Source organism: Ovis aries, chromosome 3 (assembly GCF_016772045.2).
Source record: "Ovis aries strain OAR_USU_Benz2616 breed Rambouillet chromosome 3, ARS-UI_Ramb_v3.0, whole genome shotgun sequence".
In the NCBI taxonomy this organism is placed as follows: domain Eukaryota; kingdom Metazoa; phylum Chordata; class Mammalia; order Artiodactyla; family Bovidae; genus Ovis; species Ovis aries.
In genome coordinates this window covers 78,329,157-78,352,267 of record NC_056056.1, presented here as the reverse complement: position 1 = coordinate 78,352,267, position 23,111 = coordinate 78,329,157, and the positions used below count along the sequence as shown (strand labels likewise).

The 23,111-nt window shown below is 45.2% G+C and overlaps 1 protein-coding gene across 9 annotated transcripts in view; it reads left to right on the top strand.

Moving 5' to 3' along the window:
* PRKCE (protein kinase C epsilon) overlaps window positions 1-23,111 on the top strand; it is a 545,410-nt gene that overhangs the window by 343,631 nt on the left and 178,668 nt on the right. For all 9 annotated transcript variants that reach the window (XM_042246226.1, XM_060412211.1, XM_004005978.5 and 6 more), the window contains 5 exons: window positions 489-523; window positions 1,845-1,930; window positions 4,810-4,939; window positions 18,573-18,715; window positions 22,344-22,440. In XM_042246226.1, the coding sequence (XP_042102160.1) occupies window positions 489-523; window positions 1,845-1,930; window positions 4,810-4,939; window positions 18,573-18,715; window positions 22,344-22,440 (491 nt within the window). The remainder of the gene's footprint in view (window positions 1-488; window positions 524-1,844; window positions 1,931-4,809; window positions 4,940-18,572; window positions 18,716-22,343; window positions 22,441-23,111) is intronic.

Below are 23,111 nucleotides of genomic sequence, written 5' to 3'. Positions count from 1 at the left end.
AAGGAATCTGTGATGTTGGTCTTTACCCCAGTGGTAGATTGAAATCCCAGTCCTGGCCACACTCTGCCCCATAAATCTTGACTACTCCTGGAATGCTCAGGGAATATGCTTGCCAGTGAGAACCTTTCTCCACAACTGTCTGCAAAGAAGGGCACACTCAATGACTTGAGGCCCATGGAGAGCAAGCAGGGTCTCTGGGGCTTTCCAAAACACAGCTAGGCCCCTGGAGTGGCTGTTTGTATAGGAAACTGAGCCCTAACACTGACCAAACCTTGCACCCATTCCAAGCACTGGGGCTGTTCTTGATGGCCTTCAGAAGGAGTCATTTTAAGGCACCCTTCAAGTGGGAGCGAGATTACTACCCCACTGCTGAGTGGACTCCACTCAGCATTTGGTACGCTGTGGGCAGTGGCCGGAATGGGGTGGCTTTGTGTCGCTTTTGACCTCCTGGAATTCATTTTCTTAAAGAGCTGTGTTCTTCTTTTCAGGGGTGTCATAGGAAAGCAGGGATACCAATGTCAAGGTAAGAGCGTGTTGTATGAAGTAAATCCCTGGGAACCACAGGTCAGTTCAGATCACGACTGCCTGTGGAAACAGGGGCTGGTTGGATGAGACTCAGAGCCCTGTAGGCCCTGCATGGTCACCCTCTCTCTCTGCAAAGCGAGACCCCGATTTTCTTTTGTCCCTGCCTGGCCGTCGCTCCACTGTATCTATGTGGGAGTAGATGTATAGGAGTGCCTGTGGGGACCACCATCTGCAGGTGGCCCAGGGGGCTCAGCCTTTTGGTGCAGTGTTTTCGGTGCACCTTCTTCTTTCCCCATGAGATGGAAAGCTTCAGGAAGATGCCCTTTGGAGGCCCCCTGTGTCCTGAATCAGGTTCTGTGTGTTCTGTTAGCTCCTCACTCTCCAGCCCCCTGAAGAAGCTTCCTGCCCTGCTTGTTTTATTCTGTCTCACTCATGGTCCTTGCTGTTTCTTTCTCTCTCCCTCTCTCTCTCTCTCTCTCTTTTTTTTTTTTTTTGTCTCTTCTGTATCATCATTAGCTCTTAAACATTTAACAGTTGCTCGAAAGTATGAGAGAGTTTGTTTATTCCCCAGTTAATTGACTGCAAATGCAAGGTTAAGTTATGTAGAACTGGAGGGTAGTATGTAATGAGGTCATGCTGAGGCTTCTCTGTGGTTGGAACTGGGGGACCAGCCGCTAGTTGACTTGAGTCTCACCCCTGGGCCTGGGGTAGCTTCTGTGGGACGTGGCTGTGTCCTGGAGGTGATGTGTGAACAAGCGATTACACATGTGACGGTTCTTAGATTCCTTGCATCACCTACTGCCCACACTGGCCCATGACACTACAGAGTGTCAGCCATTTCTTGGGGAAGTATTACATACAGTGAAAAATTTTAAATTTGGCACAAAAGGTATATCCAGATCAAGGAGCTAGAGAACTTCTGCGTCACAGAACAGCCACTCACATGCTGCTGGCCTCCCTCCCACCCCAGCCAGCCCTGGTGGGACCTTGAATGGAACGCAGGGAGTTGACAGTGCTTCACGATTGGGCGATTGCTTCCTGACGCTGGCATAGAGAAGCAAGAAAATTGATTGGTAGTCCTGGAACTAGAGAGTCCATTCTTCTCCAGAGCATTTAGGAAACCCTAATGGCTCTGATGGCAGAGTGCTTTGAAGTGATTGCATAAAGGGCTTCAGGTAGGGCATTACCATAAGACTCTGCGTTGGAGACAGAAGGGGCAGGGCTCCCCTCGCTCCTCCACAGAAACCTCATTGAATCCCGGGACGGAACCTTTCTTCCCCTGCTTGTCGCTCAGCTCTCTCATGTTTTGCTGTTTGCAGTCTGCACTTGCGTGGTCCACAAGAGATGCCATGAGCTCATAATTACGAAGTGTGCTGGATTAAAGAAACAGGAAACTCCCGACGAGGTAAATATTTATAACATTGAAATTCTGGGCTTTCTTCCCTGCCATCCCCACCCTCCACTGCCTCCTCTGTGGTCCTCAAGAAAAACCTTATCTCTCTGAGGTCCTGTTGCTTTCTTCATTGTGTTGATCAAAAATGAAGGGAGTTGTCCACAGCCTTCCGGCATGAGGTACAATCTACAGAATGAGTGCAGCTCACAGTCAGGCTTGTGTGTGTGTGGATATGATGCCAAGGGTTGTATGGTCCCCAGAAGAAAGCCCAGAGGAAAATTTGAGTTATTTTATGTCATTATCTCATCGAAACAGTGAAAGAACTCACTGACATGTCAAGGGCTCCACACAGCTCATAAACAGTGAGAGACAGAACACATAAGCAGGAGCCTTATCTTTATGAGGTGATGGAGGAATGGAGTGGGATTAGCGAATCTAAGAAACACTTAAAAGGCTGGAAGAACCACAGTTATAACAATAGCTGACATTCACTGGGTACTTGCTGTGCCCTGATTTAAGCACTTTATCATATATTATTTAAAGCCATAACAACCTTAATGAGATCTATCTTCAGTTTCCAACAGAGAGAATAGAAGCATAGAGAGGTCAAATTAACTTGCCTTAAGCCTCACACCCCAGTATGTGAAAACGCCAGCCAGTCTGTTCCAGAGTCTGAGCCCTTGACCACTGTGCTATGTTCTCCTCATCTTAGAAACTAGTGTCAGACTGACTGTTACAAAAGTTGTTAGGAGTAAAGAAGTAAGAAAATCTGACTTGAAGCCAGGTTTCTCTTAACTGAGTAATTGAGAGAAGAGTGGATCCACGAACAGAAGTAAAAAAAAAGCCTCTTCGAGAAAATGACAGGTGTGACTGTGAGTAGAGGAGTTATCTGTGTTCAAAACAGTTGATTCCAAAGACATACTTTTAATTCTTGGTGAAATAAGTAAATATCGTACAATCATAGGCCATTAGTGTGAGATAGACCCTGGGTGGGATTACAATCAGATAGGTTTATAATTAGGCTTCCAAAAGGAGTCCCTTCTATTTTGAAGAAGCAGGGTCTTCTACCTGCTTCTTGAAAACAATTCAACAAAGTAACACCTTGACACCCAAAGCATCTTTATGGAAAGCTCTTCCATCTCCTTCTGATTTCACACCATCTCTGGAAAGCAGGAAGGGACGAGGCTTAGACTGAGCATCCCACGTCCCTGGAAAGCAGGCAGCCCAAAGCACCAAAGTCGTTTACTGAGGTTCTGCAGTCATGGTGGGAAATCGCAAGGCACTGTCACCTGGCTGTCCTGATTCCTGTTCTAGGATCATAACCATAAGTATGCTGTTACTCTCATTATCTTTTTAAGTAAATGTAAGAAAAAAATAATTTCCTTGCTGTGTGTCTGTCTGTCTTCTTAGGGACGTTTTATTGAGCATTTATTGAGCACTTCCTGTATGCCAGATGATTGCTCCATGACCCACAGAAACAAAGAGGAATACATGATTCCTGCTCTTAAGGAGCTCATAAGTCTCAATAAGGTTTTAAAAAATGATCTCATAAGTTTTATCAATTGTGAACCTCTGCAGATGTTTAAACCTCTTTCAAACCTTCTTGGAAGGAAACCCTATGACTTCACGCCATGCAGGCTAGAGGGTTGACATTTGAAATGCACAGAACCCAGCTTAATCTGTGACCTAGTTTTTCTGATTGTATTTTCTGGCATATTGAGCACTGAAAAAGAAGTTACCAATGAGGCGAGTTCCCAAATTTGGTACCTGTCCCAGTGGAGACTAATTGCCAGGGATTGATTGGGGTTCTTAGTGTAGTGGGATTGGTTGCCTGTCCTGCTGCTCCCTGAGCCCAGTCTCTTTTAGTTATTATATTCCTGGCCCATCGGGGTAATGCCTGTGCCCTCTGCCGGGCACAGCCCTCAGGGGACGAACCTTCAATTTCACTCTTTTGTGTAACCACCCGAAGTGTGAGACATGTACACACTCATCATACATATACACCCCACACCCACATGGCTCTAAACACCAAGCATCTAATGCCCTCCCGTTAAAAGGGGGCTCTGCCAGTGGGCTCCCCGGAACTTTGGCCACAAGCGCTTGGCCGATGCCCTCATCCTGTCTTGTGTCTCTGTGCTCACACTTAGGATTCTTGCCGTTCCCCAACTAACCAAGAATGCTCTCTCTCTGTGTTATCTTCCTTCCTTCTCTTCCTCTTTGGCTTTTAATCTTCCGATTCTCTCTCTCTCCCTTTTCTCCCTCCCTGAGTCCTTTCTGTTGGGCTTGCTCACCCCTCTGTTGCTGTATTTTCCTCTTGAGTGCTGTGTGCGTCTGAACTACACCTGTGCTGCCTTCCTGGATGCTCGCAGGCCCTCTGATCCTGCAGCACAGTCTTGTGTGTGTGTCATTCTCACTCACCATCGTCTGATACTTTGGAGTCCTTAGTGGCTGCAGCTGAGGGTCACACAGCTCTCCCGCCCCCACAGACCTCCTAGCCACCTGGGATGCTTCCCTACCTCTTTACCTTGGTTGCCACCTCATCCCTCTGGGGCCAGTCCTGGGAGACCATGACTCTCCCCTTAGTATCGACCCAGCATGTCTGCAGTACCTACAATAATATGTTTCCTGCCTCTTCTGCCCCCAAGGTCTCATTGATCCCACAACCCTGTCTCCTAATGACAACTCTTCAAGGCCAAAATGTGAGGTCCAGATTGCGTGCTATGTGCCAGGGGATTTGGAGGTCTGGAGTCCTGGATGGGACTGGTAGGGGATCAGAGTCCACAGAGAAAGTGGGGTCAGGGCCCTGGGAGGAAGGCTGTCTTCACCATGTTCCCAGGGAAGCTTCAGAGCAAGGAGCTTGGCTTTGACCCTGTGATTTGCCATCCCTGCAGGTGGGCTCCCAGCGGTTCAGTGTCAACATGCCTCACAAGTTCGGGATCCACAACTACAAGGTCCCCACCTTCTGCGACCACTGCGGCTCCTTGCTCTGGGGCCTCTTGCGGCAGGGTCTGCAGTGCAAAGGTAAGGCGCTGGGTCCTGCTGCTCCTACCCCCTGCACCCGAGCCCCTGCTGTCCCTCCACTTAAAGACTCTTCTTGGAGCCTCGAGAGTGCTCTCCAGGGCTGACCGAAGGACTGGGCCCAAGCCCTTGCTAAGCCGTTGTTAGTTACTCTGAGCATTTGCCAGGCAGTCTCTGTGCAGAGGCCTTCCAGCAGACTCCATAGAGGGAATCAGGAGAGAGAAAGTGTGACTCCACCTTTTAAGACAGTGAACAAGCTGGGACCGCAAGATGAGTCTGAAAAAGTACAGGAAAAAATTAAGGGAAAGATACACTGGAGTAGAAGGGAAGAAAAGTGTTTGGAGTCAGACTGTGAAATAAGTCATAGACATTTTTTCTGTCACCATCCGTGGTTCATAGTTTACTTTCAGAAAAACCCCTGCTAAAATGCTGTCACGTAAGACAGATTGCTCCTTCATAGACCTGTGATGGATGTTATATTATCCTTCTGGCCCCCATGAGGAAATAGGCTCAGAGACTAATTTAACCTCTCCAGGTAGCTCGTGAGCAGAAGTGGGGTTTGAACCTTGACCTCTGGGTCTGAGTTTCCTCCTTTATTTCCTGCTGTTCTGCCTTTGAATTGACTTCTGCTCAAATGAGTGTCCTAAGTGACACAGGGAACACCACATAATATGGGGAGGTGGGTTCACACTCTGGGGTCTGATAGAAGTCCAGGGTCACAAGCTAGGCCAACTTGCTCACAGAGTTGGACAACCATGAACTATTGGCCAGGAATACCTCACAGACACTATTTATAAACAATTTTTTATTATTTTATTAAATATTAAAATTTTATTAAGTAAATTTAAGCTTAAAAATGAAAAGGTATTAAACTATGAAATTAGTTTGTTATTAAAAACATTATTTTATTATTACTGAATGCATCATTAATAAATTCCCATTGTGGAAATATTAGAGAAAGAGCTAAAGAAGGAAATTGAAGCTGTGAACCAATTGGTCACTGAAAGGATCCCAGTGAGAAATTATGAAGATTGGAAATAAGGTATTGGCTGTACTGGGAACAGAGAAGGGAAATAACCTAAGAGGTGCTGATGAGTGATTTATTGTCTGTAGTGATCAGATCCAACTGGGAGGATGGTGGAAACCCATGAGGGAGGGCAGGGCTGGAGGCAGGGATGGTGGAGTTGAGCTGGGGACGTGTCAACTTTGAGGCACCAGTGGAAAGTACATGAAGCTGTCTGACTGTTGGAAATTCTCACTGAAACTCAGGAAAGGCGTCTAGATGGAGCACTTAGATTTGGATTTGTCAGTGTTTGAGTAGTAGTTAACCTATAAAGTAGATGTCATCCCCAGGATAAGTACCTTGAGTGAAGAAAGAAGACACCTTGGGAATCTGGGGACGAGGTAGGGTATCAGCATCCTAGGATGAGTGTGCAAAGGAACTGCACGCTCTGAGGGAAGGGCTTCAGAGATAGGAGGGAAAGTGGCAAGGAGTGGAATCATAGAAGCCAAAAGAACTGAGAGTACTTTTTAAAAAATTTAAACAGGGAGTGATGGAAAGTGCCAAATGCTTCCAAAAAGTTATTTAAAGTAAAAAGTACAACATGGGAAAATAGAACTACCATATGATCCAGCAACTCCACTTCTGGCTATTTTCCTGAAGAAATAGAAACACTACTTTGAAAAGATACGCATACCCCCTGTGTTCATTGCAATATGTTTACAATAGCCAAAATATGGAAGCAACCTAAGTATCCATCAACAGATGGATGGGTAAAGAAGAGGTGTTGTGCGCATGCACACCCACACATACGTGTGCGCAGTGGAGTAGTACTCAGCCATAAAAATTAATTAAATCTTGACATTTGTGACAACATGAGTAGAACTAGAGGTATTATGCTTAGTTAAATAAGTCAGATTGGGAAAGACAAATAGTGCATAGAATCTTCTTGTTATTGTTGTTCAGCTGCTAAGTTGCATCCAACTCTTTGTGACCCCATGAACTGCTGCACGCCAGGTTTCCCTGTCCTTAACTATCTCCCTGAGCTTGCTCAAATTCATGTCCACTGAGTCAGTGATGCTGTCTAACCATCTCATCCTCTGCCGCCCTCTTCTCCTTTTGGCTTTAATCTTTTCCAGCATCAAGGTCTTTTCCAGGGAGTCGGCTCTTCACATCGGGTGGCCAAAGTATTGGAGCTTCAGCTTTAGCATCAGTCCTTCCAATGAATATTCAGGGTTGATTTCCTTTAGGATTGACTGGTTTGATCTCCTTGCAGTCCAAGGGACTTTCAAGAGTCTTCTCCAGCACCACAATACATAAAACAGAAACAGACTCATAGATACAGAGAACAAACAGGTGGTTGCTGGAGGGGAGGTGGATGGGGGATGAGGGAGATTAAGATACAAAATGAAAGTTACAGAGATGAAATGTGCAACATGGGGCACAGACTGACTAATACTGTAGCATCTCTGTATGGTGACAGATGGTAACTAGACTTACTGTGGTGCTCATTTTTTAATGTACAGAAATATTGAATCATTATGTTTGTGCACCGGTAACCAGCATGGTACTGTAGGTCAGTTATGCTTCAATAAAACTGAAAAAAAAAAAAGGTGGAACATGGGGTTGGATTTAACAATAAGGAGATCACTAGTGCACTCAGCAGGAGCTGTCTTGGTGGGGATGGTCACCCAAGTGCAGAGGCTGGAGTGAAAACAGAAGGTGAAGTATTTTCAGGATATTTTATATAATCAGAAAAAAGACAGTGGAAAAAGAGACCATTAATGATCCAGGAGAGACAGGGGATTCTTGATAGAACAGGGATAGAGAGACGGACACCCCTCTTCCTGGTGAAGGGAAAGACTCAAAGCCAGGCCTGCGTAGAGATACATGTCCTGTGTCATGGAAGGGGGTCCAGGAGGAGATGACTGGCAGAATGGTCATTTAAGTTCTGAATCTTTTGAGGGCACTGCAGTTAAAAATAAGTTCCTTTTTAAATTAAGTTTCTAAAGGAAACGCCTTACTGTTCTCCATAGTGGCTGTATTAATTTACTTTCCTACTTCCCTGGTGGCTCAGATGGTAAAGCGTCTGCCTACAATGTGGGACACCCGGGTTCAATCCCTAGGTCAGGAAGATCTCCTGGAGAAGGAAATGGCAACCCACTCCAGTATTCTTGCCTGGAAAATCCCATGGACGGAGGAGCCTGTAGGCTACAGTCCATGGGGTCGCGAAGAGTCGGACATGACTGAGCTACTTCACTTTCTTTCACCTACAGTGTAAGAGGATTCCCTGCTCTCACACCCTCTCCAGCATTTATGTATAAAATAGATCACTAAGGAGAACTACTTTATAGCGCAGGGAACACTACTTGAAACTCTGTGGTGACCTAAATGGGAAGGAAATCCAAAAAAAGAGGGGATGTATGTATACAGCTTTCCAGGTAGCTCAGACTGTAAAGAATCTGCCTGCAATGCAGGAGACTCAGGTTCGATCCCTGGGTTGGGAAGATCCCCTGGAGAAGGGAATGGCCACCTACTCCAGTATTCTTGCCTGGGAAATCCGATGGTCAGAGGAGCCTGGCAGGCTACAGTCCATGGGTTTGCAAAGAGTTGGACACGACTGAGCAACTAACACATATATGTATGGCTACTTCACTTTGCTGTACCACATTGCAAGCAGGACATTGTAAAGCAACTATGCTCCAACAATTAAAAAAAAAAGGTCAGCACATAAAAGACAACCCCAGACTGCAGCACTTCTAACATGAGAGCAGAAAAGTCTTTTTAATTACTCTGTTTCTGATGTTGATAACAAAGAAGATTAGGTAGTGATGGCATTAATTAGAGTGTTATCAGTGATAAAAGACAATAAATAGCACACCATTTCATTTTATTAGCTAACCCTTGTTAATTTCCCCAACTTTGATCAATATAGACATTGGCCAGATTTCTGAGTTACAGTGTGGGGCAGCGGAGAGAGAGAGTTCCCTTACTTCTGAAATAGCAGATCCTTTTCAGTTGAGGTGAGAAGTAAGCGGGGGTGTGGAAGGCACAAGGAGGGTTGGAAATAGCGTCATAAGAAGTGAGGATGAACGGGACAGGAGGAAGTGCTGGCCACTGGCACATCTTATGTTCTGTGTGAGCTTCCCAGATGTCCTTTCCCTTTCTAGAATTTCAGCAGTGACCTGAAAGAAACAGGGCCTGTCCAAAATCCTTTTTGCCATTAGGTAACATGGAAACAAAAAGAAGAGAAATAAAGCAGTACAGCAGGAGTCTCGAATGCTCTCAGCAGAGGAGTGATGCGCTTTTGGAAAGTGGAGTAGTGGTTGCCAGGAAGCAGAGCGCCTGCTTTGGATGGGACTCTGATGAGGCCATGTCTGGTTTTAAGTAACTCTATTAATTATTGATCTATCTAGGGACTCTAAATGAAGACACCATCATCTCATAAATATTGATAACTTAGAGGCAGCCCAGACACCCAGATGTGGCTGCCAGGGCCGTGGGTCCCTGAATGACCCTGGGAGAAGGCAAGGTTGGGGAACAGTGTGTTCAGCTCTGTTTTGGCAGGAAGCACCCCAAGCCTGCTCAAGTAAAGGATGGGGAGAATGAGGCTGCCTCAAGTGAGGATTCCTGGTCACTGGAGCCCAGCGGGACATGAGAGGAACAGGCTACACAGAGATGAGAGGGTAGAGGCAATTCAGAACTTAGGGCCCCAACAAAGGTTTACAGATACTCCTGTCCTATCCTCTGTTACCATGACTTGGCCTTTCCCCTCTTGCTCCTTTTCTCCTCCTGCTGCACTTTTCTCCCTCTTTCAATTTATTTTTTAGATTCACAGTAAAACTGAGCAGAAGATACAGAGATTTCCTGTATATAGCCTGCCCCCACATATACCCAGCCTCTCCCACCATCAACATCCCCGACCAGAGAGATGCATTTGTTAAACAGTTGCTGAGCTTACACTGACATATCACAGTCACCCAATATCCATAATTTACATTAATTGCACTCTTGGTGTTGGACACTCTGTGGGTTTTGACAGATGTTTAATGACATGTATCTGCCCTTACAGTATCATACAGAGTAGTTTCACTGGCCCCCAATCCCCTATGTTTTCTTCTCGCTTTTTATCGTTTTTCAGCCTCAAGTCTATTTGTCCCTGCAGGCCCCTTATCCTGTGGAGAGGGCGATGGCCAGAAGAGGCTGGGAGGGTCCTAGGCAGGGGCCCCTCTTACCTGGGTCTAAGTCTGGTTCCACTCCTTTGATTGCTAAGAAAAAGAAATCAAAAATTCCTGACCTGCCTGGGGGCTCAGAGCAAGTCCCCAGGGAGCTGGAGTTAAACCCAGGCAGCTGGCTCCTGCACTGCCTCTGGTCTGTGATCCACACCCTCTCCTATCTATGGAGACTCCTTCAGGTCTTCACCTTTGTTGAATCAGGCTGGCTTGGCCTCCTGGGCTGGAGCCCCCATCCCCTGGTCATGGTGGGATACAAGCCACTTGACCTGCTGGTCTGTGGCTTCAGCTTTGTTGCCCATCCCACTCCTGAGGATAAAACGTTTAGGTGTTTTCAATGAAGTGGGTTTTTCTCAAGCTTGCATCTATAGTGAAGAATCCATGAGATGGTCCTGGTCACTCTCCCTTCAGCCTGAAGTTGCCTGAGCCACATGGGTTCAAGGGTGGTGGATATACTCTTCCAGAGACTGTCCCTCTGTCAGCCAGGGAGAGAGAGCATCACTACCCCCTTTTACTGGCGGGGATGGAGACCAGTGCGCACAGAGGGGTAAAACCAGGGACCCGTGGGAACCCACCACCACCCTCGAGGCTGCCTCCTCCCTCCCGCAGCCCAGAGGGGCCAGACGCTTGGAGAGTGCTCACAGGCTGTGTTTGAGAAACTGAGCTCCTTTATCAGGGTAGAAAGACACCAGCACTAGGCAGGATATTTCATTGCTGTCTTTTTTTTTTTTTTTGGTCACCTAGCAGGGTCCTAGCTTCTCAACCAGGGATTGAACCTGTGCCTTTGGCAGTGAAAGTGCAGAGTCCTAACCACTGGACCACCAGGGGACTTCCTCCTGTCCTTTATCTTATGATTTAAGTGCTGGCACAGTTGCGCTGTACCTCTCCATAGACTCACTGAGGGTCTGTCTGAGCACCTCAGCCACTATTAGCCTGTGCAAAAATTAGCTTCAGATGTTCAAATACTAGCGTCACTGAGGCCCTTGAACTCTTTTTATTCTTTTCATTTTAAGCCTGCTGCTTCCTTGACCTGACCTTCACCTGCACAGTGAGTGCCTCCAGGGTCCTCTCACATGTGCTTTATTTCTCCATTGACTTGTGGAGTCAGTTTCCCCAGAGGTAAAGACTCCCAATACCTTATGATTTTTGTTTCCTTCTCTAAAGAAGATGTGGGGTTCTCACCTGCCCCGGCCACCACCCCCCCGCCCCCCACTTCTCTTCTGCCTGTTAGCTCACATGTCTCCAGCACAGCTTTCTTGACATCCCCCAGCATCTGGGTCAGTTTAACAGAAAGCCAGACCTCTTTACACAATTCAGTCTGCCCTGCAGCACCTGCAGCAGCCCTGGCTTTCCTGTTCTCCTCTGGGGTGAGCCCCCTGCTCCTGCCTGTCCACCCTGACTGCAGCTCTGTGCCAAGGTAGGGAATGAGGTACAGTTGGAAAAGGTCTGGTCTGGAGAGTCCTGAAGAGTCTCCTTCCTGGCTTCTTGACTCTCTCTGAGATCCTATCCTAATAGCAGCTGTGAGCCAAGGCTGCTTTTGTGGACTAAGGGGGAGAGAGTCACTCCCATTCCTGCAGGTAATAAAGAACAAGCCATCTATTTAGGGGCAAACCCCCTAGGCAGAGAGCTGGAAGCAGTGAAGATCCCAGATTAGGAGTCTAGGGAACTGATCTGTGCTGGTTCTGCCACTGCTTGGGCTGGGTAGTTGCAGGGAGGCCCCCTGGTTAGGCGACCCTGGGCTTCCTTTTAACTCCAACTGCATACCCACCTTCTGAGAATTATAATGAAAGTAATGAAAAGTGGCCATAGGAGCCACAAAGATAGGAGGAAGGGAAGGTTTTCTCGCTCCCTTCCCTTCCCTTCCTTTCTTCCTTCCTTCCATTAAAAAAAAGTGGATATTAAAAAAACAAAACAGTAAAGTTAGGAAAAACGATTTTTATTCTCATCAGTTTTGAAAATATCAGCCCTTTACTATTATTTTTTAACAAACAGTTTCCTTGTCATAGGGTTTCCCTGGTGGCTCAGCTGGTAAAGAATCCGCCTGCAGTGCGGGAGACCTGGGTTGGATCCCTGGCTTGGGAAGATCCCCTGGAGAAGGGAAATGCTACCCACTCCAGTATTCTGGCCTGGAGCATTCCATGGACTGTATAGCCCATGGGGTCACAAAGAGTTGGACACAACTGGGCGACTTTCACTTTTCCTTGTCATATCTTCAACTTTTATTTGTATTTTTAGAATTTAAAAAAAAAACACAAATAATACACAAATAATTCTCACTATGAAAGATTCTAGCAAGACGTAAGTATATGTATAAAAATGTTACAGTCTGTTATATTCTCTTACCATGTCTGTTTCCAGCCCTAACCTCTACTAACAATTTTCTGGCTCCTTTTGAGCCCTTTTGTGTACATTTGCTACTCCCATTCTTGTCTCCTGCCCAGGACTCTGCATCAAGCACTCTCCCACCCCTGCCAGCCTCCATGACACAAGCACACAACTTCCTGCTCACAGTTGTGTGTGTTTTGCCCCTGAGCGTGGTGTGGCTGGCTGTAACCTGCTATGCTATCGAACCACTGCTCTGGCTCACCTACAAGGGCCAGATGACCCTCATGTAAAGAGATTTCTGGAGGACGCTTAGGCCTGCCGGGCTCCCTTTGTCGCTTTCTCTCACAAGGTCTTCTGCCTGCTTTGGGAGGATTCCCAACAGCATAACCCACCCCACTGCAACACCGGCTTTAATCTCAGCTATGGAAAGGGTGGAAACATGGAAACGAGAATGAAGGTCAGCATGCCCCAGCCCCCGTCTGTCCTGAGAACAGCACCGCCTATAGCGCAGAGTAGGAGCTCAGCAAATGTGTGATGAGACACTGGGCAGAAGCAGAATAATGATCTTCCTTTTTGAAGAGCCCCAGCAGTGCAGCTCATCCCGGTGAAGCGGTTAAAGCATGAACAATATGAAGCAGCCTAGAATGGGAATCCTCAGGGGACTAGCGTCTGGGTGCTCACCAGTCTGGATGAGGGAGAGAAGGGGGTGATTCAACTGGTTTGTCTGCCTTGCATTATTATAAATGAGCTTCACGTTTCTTTGCTTCTAGCACTTACTTTCTCTTCCTGACCTGCGGCCTCCAGATGTTACTTCCAGCTTCCAGGAACCGCACTGTGGCTGCTTAAATTATGTCAAATTCTCTTCTCTCAGCCAGCTTTACCCTTGTGTTTCCAGAATTTTCAAAGCTCTCTCAAAGTCTCTTTTTCATGTGGTTCATGTTAACTGACACGTCACTGGGGTTTTTTTTTTTAACCTTACATATTAAGACAACTACACAGTTCTCCCAAATAAATAACAGATTTTTTGTAACGATAAATGAAGTCCCCAAATATCTTTCTTGTTTTGCTGACCAGTCAACCTGAGCCAATTTGTTTCATTAGGATGGACAGGTTGGTGTTACAACACCAGAGGGCGCCAGCAGCTAAATCACATAGATAAACTACCCGTGCAACGAAATTCTCTTCATTCGGTTGCTTCATGCTTGTCTATTCTGTCACCTCAAGAAGAGACGGAAGAGAACTTGTATGCGATTGGATGGGTGGACAGGTGCAGATGAGCTGAGCTGAGTATCAGAGGGTAGCTTTGCCAAGGGCAGTGGGACAGAGAATTTGGAGTGCTGTTGCCTGGAGTCTGGCATGGGTCTGAGGATTTTTGAGCATTTTTAGTAAAAACTCAATTAATGCAGGCAGCACCATGGCCAGGCTGTGGTGGAGCTTTCTTTTTGTTTATATTGCCTGAGAAAGCTCCCCTCCCATCAGCACACATGCTTCCCCACCCCCATATTTCTGCCTTTGGCTCTGCGGGCATCTTCAGCCGCATAATTCACTTGAGCTCTTCAAGCCTGGGTTGGATGCAGGAGAGTAGGGTCAGTGCTGTCCCTCCTCCAGGTCAGTGGTCAGGTAGTGCAGAACCCTGAGGTCTGGTCGTCCTGCCTGATTTTATTCCAGAAGAGTGTGTGTGTGTGTGTGTTAAAATAGACTTTAGCTTTTGGGGTAGTTTTAGGGTCAGAGCAAACTTGAGGAGCAAGTACAAAGATTTCTGGCATACCCTCCTACCCTCGCCCGCAGACAGCCTTCCTCACTATCAGTATCCACACCAGAGTGATACATTTGTTAAATCAATGAACTTGCATTGACGCATCATTATCCCTCCGTTTACATTAGGGATTGCTCTTTGTACTAGACATCCTGTGGGTTTGGACAAATGTACAACATGGTGTATCCATCCTTATAGTATTTATACACAGTAGTTTCACTGCCCTGAGAATCCTCTGTGCTTTGGCTATTTACTCTTCCCTGCCTCCCCTGCAGCCACTGACAGTCCCTGATCCTTTTACGACTCCGCAGTTGTGCCTTTCTGTCATGGAGGAGGACGTCATGTAGTAAGAGCTATATGCAATGTATAGTTTTTTTTTTTCAGGTTGGCTTCTTTCACTTAGTAATATGCAATTAAGGTTCTTTTATGTCTTTTCTTGGTTTAATAGCTAATGTATTTTTAGTACTGACAAATATTCAGTTATATGCGTATACCGCAGTTTAGCTGTTCAGCTCCTGAAGGACATCTTAGTTGCTCTGAAGTTTTCATAATTGTGAATAAAGCTGTTGTACACATCCGTGTGCTGGTTTTTGTGTAGACCTACATCTTCAACTCATTTGAGTAAGTACCAGGAGTGTGATTTTAATGTCTTATTGGAGAATTGTTCCCTTGTTGTGCCTTAGATATCTCTGATAACTTCCCTTGCTCTGAGTCTACTCTATTAGAAATTAATGTAGCTATTCCTGCGTTCTTTTAATTAGCATTAGCATGACGTATCTGTCTCCATACATTAATTTTAATCTATATGTATCTTACATATTTAAAGTGTGTTTATTCTAGGTCATATGTACTAGGTTTTCTTTTTTGATCCACCCTGACAATCTCTGTCTTCTACTCAGTGTCTTTAGACCATTGCCATTTAACGTGGTTTTCAATATGTTTGGATTAATAACCGTCTTTTTGTTACTGTTTTCCATTTGATGCCCTTGCCCTTTTTTTCTGTTTTTGTCGTTCACATTTGTCCACCTTTCGTGGTTTTAATTGAACAATTTATAAGATTCCATTTTTTCTCTTGGCATATCCATTCTTCCTGGTTGCCCTAGAGTTTGCAATATACGCTGACAACTAATCCAAGTCCACTTTCAAATAATGCTCTAATACTTCACAGATAGTGCAAGGATTGCATGTGTGCTAAGTTGCTTTAGTCGTGTCCGACTCTTTGCAACCCCATGGACTGTACCCCGCCAGGTTCCTCTGTTCATGGGGTTCTCCAGGTAAGAACAGTGGAGTGGCTTGCCATTTCCTCCTTCAGGGGATCTACCTGACCCAGGGATCGAAGCAGCATCTCTTATGTCTCCTGCACCGGCAGGCAGGTTCCTTACTGCTAGTGCCACCTGGGAAGCCCCAGGTGCAAGTATTAATACCTTATGATAACAAAGGAATTCTCATTCTTCTGTCCTACTCCTCGTATCATTGTTGTCATTCATTTCACTTATACATAAGCATATATTATCCATACATATGATATACATAAGCGTAATAATTGAAAACATCGTTGCTATTGTTGTCTTAAAAATTTATCTGTTAGATCAAGTAGGAATTTAAAAAATAAAAGTTTGTATTTTACCATCACTTATTCCTTCTCTGATGCTCTTCCTTTCTTTATGTAGATCTGAGTTTCTGATGACTGAAGGAAGGAAAATGCCTGATAGCATTTTCCTTCTTTCTGAAGAGCTTCTTTTAACACTTCTTGCAAGGCAGGTCTATTGGCAATAAAGTTCCTCAATTTTTGTTTGTCTGAGGAAGTCTTTATTTCTCCTTCACTTTTGAAGGATAAATTCACAGGGTACAGAATTCTGCATCTTCTCCCCCTCTCAATACAGTAAGTCCCCTACATATGAACCTTGAGGTTGCTAACTTTCAAAAATGTGGAGGTGTGTACACATGACCAGTCATGTAAGTTAGTCACACGCCTGGTATGTATTGTCACGTGTGTGCTTCCTCTCTAAGTGTGGTGCTTTTGTGTACTGTATAGAGTACAGTATACAGTAACTTTATTTCAAGCCCAGGATGTCTAGGAGCAAGTGTGAAAGCAATGTTGATGTGACTGTCACTGCTAAGAACCACCAGCTATTGTACTTCACTATTATGCTTTTCAAGGTACTATAGCACTACAAGAGTACAAGGTACTGCACTATAAGATTAAAAATGTTTTCTTTATTTTTATATTTGTTTTTTATAAGCAAATATTATAAATCTATTACAGTACAGTGTTACATAGCCAGTTGTGTTAGTTGAGTACCTAGGCTAACTTTGTTGGACTTAATTGGATTTATGAACATGCTTTTGGAACAGAGCTAGTTCATGTGAAGGGGATTTATTGTACTTTAAATATTTCACTCTACTCTCTTCTTGCTTATGTGGTTTCTGAGCAGTCAGATGTAATGCTTGTCTTTGCTTCCCTTTGGGTAAGGTGTTATTTCCTTCTGACTTCTTTCAAGATTATTTTTCTTTATGTTTGATTTTCTGCAGCTTGTATATGATATGCCTAGACGTAGCTTGATCCTGGTTTTGTTCTTTTTCATTTATCCTGTTCTTTCTTGTCATTTGTTGGTGTTCTCTAAGCTTCCTGGGTCTGTAGTTTGGTATCTGAATTTATTTTGAGGGCATTCTCAGTCATTTTTACTTCAAATATTTTTCTGTTCATTTCTCCCTTTTTTTTCCTCCTGCTAGTATTCCCATGCACATGTTACACCTTTTGCAACTGTTCTGTATTTCTTAGATATTCTATATATTTTTTCCAGTATTTCTCCTTTTGTTTTTCTGTTTTAAAAATTTCTATTGACACACACCCTTAGCATATTAATCATAGTTGTTTTAAATTCCTGGCCTGGTTATTCCAGCAACTCTGCCATGTCTGAATCTGGTTCTGCTTCTTGCCCTGTCTCTTCAAACTGGTTTTTTAACTTTTAAGATGCCTCACATTTGTGTGTATGAGAGAGGGATAGTCAGACATGACATGTCAAGTAACAGGACCAGCAGTAATAGGCCTTTAGTAACATGGTGCTAAGGTGTTGGGGGAGCGGAGGCATTCTGTAGTTCTGAGATTGGATCTCAGTCTTTCTGTGAACCTGTTTCTCTGAGCTATGAGCTGTATACATGCTTCTCAGGGTTTCCCCCACCTTATGTAGGACAAGATAGCTAACACAGGTTGGAGTTGGGCATTTTCCTTCCCCTAGGTTGCTTAGGATCTGATAAAGCTGCAGTAGTTTAATCTCTGATGAAATAGCTTCTTCTAAGAGCCAGCATTGTTAAGAACAGGGAGCTCTGCCGTATTTCAAAATTCCTTCCCTGTCTCCCTGTGATCAGCATGTGGGATTTCTTTCTCCAATATTCCCTGTGAGAACATGGTCAAACAACTAGAGGTAAAAGTCACAAAACTGGGGGGGACCCTATGACGGGGTCAGCCTAGAGTCTCTGACAGATCGTCCACTCTGGGACCCCAGCGGCTCACCATTTAGTGCAGGCTTCCCTACCCTGTGCTGCTTTTCCTCTGGGTTGCTGCTTGGGAGTTTCTGTTCCACTGTTAAGATTCATATCTGTCTCTCCCACAGGGCAGCAGTTTGCCCTGTGATGTTACTTCTCTGTTAAATCTTAAGAAGACTTGTTGATTTTCCAGTTTGTTGAGCTTTTTACTCATTAGGACAGAGCAACAACTTCCAAGCTCCTCACATACTGGACTGGAGACCAAAACAGTTAATGTTTTCACCTTGGGTGTCCTGCACCAAGGTTAGCTTAAGTGATCCAGATAAAGCAAAAGACAAAATTCAAGCATGGCCTTTGTTCCTTCGAATCCAGATTTTGGATTTGAAGGGGACCTTGGAGGTCACCTTACTCAGGCTCCTCATTTTTAGAGATGAGTTTCTTTAGAGGCTGTCTACTGTGAGTGTTCTTCTCTTGGGACCATTCCCACATTACAGTGGAGTAATATAGTGCACTGTATACAGGGCACCCATTTAGGTTCAGCATCTAAATGAACTTTCTTCAGAGAAACCAATTAAATTCTATAGTCAGTGTTCTGCTCCCTGAAAGGAAATTTCAGTGTGATTTTTATTCATCCATAACCTGATTATCTCCATGAGGTGGCTGATTTTAGATCTGTGTGAGGGGATGATGGGTGATTTTTTAATTTTTCTTTTTTTGTCTTCCTGCATTTTCCAAATTCTAACAAGTGAACGTGTGTTCCTTTTACAATCAGAGCACAATAAGGTAACATTTTAGGCCATGACCCTTTGGAAGCCTCTCCTCCGTGTCTCCTTACAGTCTGCAAGATGAACGTTCACCGGCGCTGTGAGACCAACGTGGCTCCCAACTGTGGCGTGGATGCCAGGGGTATCGCTAAAGTGTTGGCTGACCTGGGTGTTACTCCAGACAAGATCACCAATAGTGGCCAGAGGAGGAAAAAGGTAAGTGGTTCTTGGGTGATGTTTCTGGAGCTCCATATGAGCCGGCTTCTCCATGCTGACTTCCTGAGAGTCCCTTGGAGTATAGTTCTGAGACTGCTGGGTTGAGACACTGGACTTGAAACAACATGTGCTTAAAGAACACAAAGAAGAAAGAGTCATGCAGGGAACGCAGAAGTCTCCTTCGTCGATTCCAGAGGTGAGGAAAAGCCAAGCAAGTCTCAAGTGTTGTGTTTCCTAGGGCTACATCATCACCTTCGAGGTGAGGATTCTGGAATTCCCTCCAGAAAATATTCAATTCTAGACAGGGAAGTAGCCTTATCTGCCTCCAAACCTGGCATGAGAGCAATGTTCACATTTGAACTTTGCCTCTGGTATCACTATAATGAGGATAAATGGATGAAGAGCTAGAAACACATTTCTTTCTAGGGAGCAAGCCAAGAAGATTTGTGATAGTGCTGGCACTTGGCTGCCCGAGGAATATTGTTAATGTCCCACGACATGAAACATCTGGGCCTGTCTTTGGTGACCAAAGCCCTGTCTCTATCTGTGTGACATTCCGAATGTCAGTAGGAAAAGATCCATTTGCTATAATGTTATGTTGGTGAATCAGGCCCCGCAGATGTAAACAGAGCTAAAGATATCTCTAGCATTTTGTTTGAAGGCTCGTCCTAGCCTTGGCTCCTAGCCTAAAAAATGTAAGAGGGCTCTGAAAGAGTAAGTTAATGAAAAAATGGGAACCATGTTAACTGGGCAAGAAATCCTGGTAGGTTGGCATGGGCAAGTGGCTCTCATTGCCCAGTGTGTGTGTGTATATATATATATATATATATATTTTTTTTTTTTTTAACTAAAAAACAAGCCTGACTCTGGTTGCCTCGACAGTATTAGCTCCTAAATGTTGTCCCTAAATTTTCCCTTGAAATACTTTCTGAAGGACTTTGTGTTTCCCTTCTTGTTCTAGAAGCTGCCCATACCTTTTCCCTGCTGCCTCTCAGAGGAGGCTTTTCCCTTGAATGGGAAGGTTTGGGTTGTTTCCATCTTTTTAAGCATTTTCTTCTTTACTTTTCCAATAAACAAAGCTATTTTGTAAGGTTTCGAGTAAAACACACCCTCTCCTCATGACTAACGTGAGATTTGGTGCTTCTGGTGGCCCTTCTCAGCTCTCGACAGTCCCACTGGTAGAAGCAGGACTTCGGTTATTGACCCAGGACATTGAAGCTACAAGCAGAAGGTCAGCACCCCTAATGCTGAGGCCCCACCCCGAAGGCAGGTTAGACAAACACCCTATGACGGCGGTGCTGAACACACGCGTGCACGGCTCCACAGAGAGTCCTGTTCAGCAGACATGAGTTTGTTCCTTGCCTGAAGTAAGCTGGCTTTAGAAAAGGCAGAGGAACCAGAAATCAAATTGCCAACATCCGCTGAATCATCGAAAAAGCAAGAGAGTTTCAGAAAAACACCTATTTCTGCTTGATTGACTATGCCAAAGCCTTTGACTGTGTCGATCACAATAAACAATGGGAAATTCTGAAAGAGATGGAATATCAGACCACCTGACCTGCCTCTTGAGAAACCTATATGCAGGTCAGGAAGCAACAGTTAGAACTGGACATGGAACAACAGACTGGTTCCAAATACGAAAAGGAGTATGTCAAGGCTGTATGTTGTCACCCTGCTTATTTAACTTATATGCAGAGTATATCATAAGAAACGCTGGGCTGGAGGAAGCACAAGCTGGAATCCAGATTGCCAGGAGAAATATCAATAACCTCAGATATGCAGATGACACCACCCTTATGGCAGAAAGCAAAGAACTAAAGAGCCTCTTGATGAAAGTGAAAAGGAGAGTGAAAAAGTTGGCTTAAAGCTCAACATTCAGAAAACTAGGATCATGGTATCCAGTCCCATCACTTCATGGCAAACAGATGGGGAAACTGTGGAAACAGTGGCAGACTTTATTTTGGGGGGCTCCAAAATCACTGCAGATGGTGATTGCAGCAATGAAATTAAAAGACGCTTACTCTTTGGAAGGAAAGTTATGACCAACCTAGATAGCATATTAAAAAGCAGAGACATTGCTTTTGTCAACAAAGGTTTGTCTAGTCAAGGCTATGGTTTTTCCAGTAGTCATGTATGGATGTGAGAGTTGGACTATAAAGAAAGCTGAGCACCGAAGAATTGATGCTTTTGAACTGTGGTGTTGGAGAAGACTCTTGAGAGTCCCTTGGACTGCAAGAAGATCCAACCAGTCCATCCTAAAGGAGATCAGTCCTGGGTGTTCATTGGAAGGACTGATGTTGAAGCTGAAACTCTGATACTCTGGCCACCTGATGTGAAGAGCTGACTCATTTGAAAAGACCCTGATGCTGGGAAAGACTGCGGGCAGGAGAAGAAGGGGACGATAGAGGATGAGATGGTTGGATGGCATCATCGACTCAATGGACATGGGTTTAGGTGGACTCCAGGAGTTGGTGATGGACAGGGAAGTCTGGCGTGCTACAGTTCATGGGGTTGCAAGGAGTCGGACACGACTGAGTGACTGAACTGAGAAGTAAACTGAGTTGGAATCTTTACTGTCATGGAACATTTCAGAGAAAACTCAATACCTGCCCCCTCCCCTGTATTTATATGGCCTGTAACGAGAGTAACCAGGCATTGTCTGTCTGTCTTGGATTTGGGAGATCCTGCTGCTAAGAAGCCAACATGGAGAAAATAAGGAAGGAGCAGAGTCAGAGACTAAGAGACTTCAGTCCTGACAGTTTTATTGCTGTGTTGCTTCTGATGCAAAAGCTGGAAAAAGTCAAGCAAACCAAGTAGTACCTTGAGTTAGTACTAGAGAATGGGAGACCAGTACCCTTGGCCAGAAGCTGAGGGAGCTTCTATGTGGGAGCATCAGGCTTTCTGGAGCCTGAGTTACCTTCATAGTGTCCCTTGCAAGCAGCCGATCATCCAGGAATGACGTGTGTGCACAGTGAGTAGATCAAGAGTAAAGGGGAACAGAAGTGCTTGTGATCTCTTGAGTGCAAACTTCTGCCTTTAATCGGAACTTAGTATGAATATACCAGCATCTATGCTAAGAAATAGACTTCATGGAGGACATCCGGCTAGAAATTTCCTGATTGCCAACAAATATCGATACATCTGAAGATGCTGATTGAGCTTCTGTTATGTGTATCACTCTGTGCAATCCCCAGGAGCAATACAAATACTAGAGAGGCTCTTAGCCTTCAGAGAACCTACAGGCTACCTGAGTAGAGATCCCAAATTAAATAAAGCTGAACAAGGTAGGGAATAAATACCAAGCAGCTGTCAAGCTTGCTCTGGATGAGATAACTGCCATTGCTTGGGTAGGCAAGAGAAGTTTCATGAAAGGGGTAAGGTTGAGCTTTGCTTGGAAAGGTCAGTTGTATTTGGGTAGAATAAAAATTAAACAAGCTGACATCACTTGTTTTCTTTCCTTTAATTGACAACCTTGAGTCTCTGCTTTTGGATGATCAATTCAGCAAAAGCTACTGTGCACCACGGACTGCTACAGCCCCTGGCATCGTATCTTGATGCTTTTGACTTTAGGGAAACTCCCCATCTCCTTTCTGACTCTTTTCTCCCCTCGTTCTCTCCCTCTCTCTAGCTCATTGCTGGTGCTGAGTCCCCGCAGCCTGCTTCTGGAAGCTCACCGTCTGAGGAAGATCGATCCAAGTCTGCCCCCACCTCTCCCTGTGACCAAGGTGAGACCCTCAGATTTGCTTCTTTACCTCTGAGCTCCGTCCTTGCAAGGGCCAAGGAGTCCAAGTCTTGAGAGTGTGGCACTGAATGGCTCTGCCACCCTGACATCACTCCCAGGCAAGGGTAAAAGTGAGAGAGATGGGGAGCTGCGGTTCTTTTCTTTCGCCTATCTTCCAGCTTCCACGTGCAGGAGAGGCAGAGAGCACAGCCCTTCTCTCACCACACTGCCCAGCTCTGCTCCCAGCCCCCTCAGCACCACTCAGTTGAGTTGAATCTGACTTCCTTCCTCCCTGAACTTCACCATCATACCCAAAAGTTGCGATCAGGGCAGGAGTCTGGAGATGGGTGGGTGGGCATAGTAAGGTGAAGCTGGCAAAGCCTGCGAGAAGCCAGCTCCGCACCTGACTCCCCTCTAGTGCTCAGCTCAGGATGTCTCCTTCTCCATCAGAATATGCTGGAAGTTATCAAAGGTTTCTGAATTCTTCAAGTATCCAAGGATGCCAAGACTGAGGAGGGATATATACACTTTAGAACTTCCCCTCTGGTAACCAGAACCAGATCTCACTGGCAAGGGATGTTTGTATCTGCGGAACAGGGATAATTATTAACAAGTCAGAACAATAGTGCCTTGATGTTCTATAGCCCCTTTTGTCTTCCTTATCCTCATTCTACA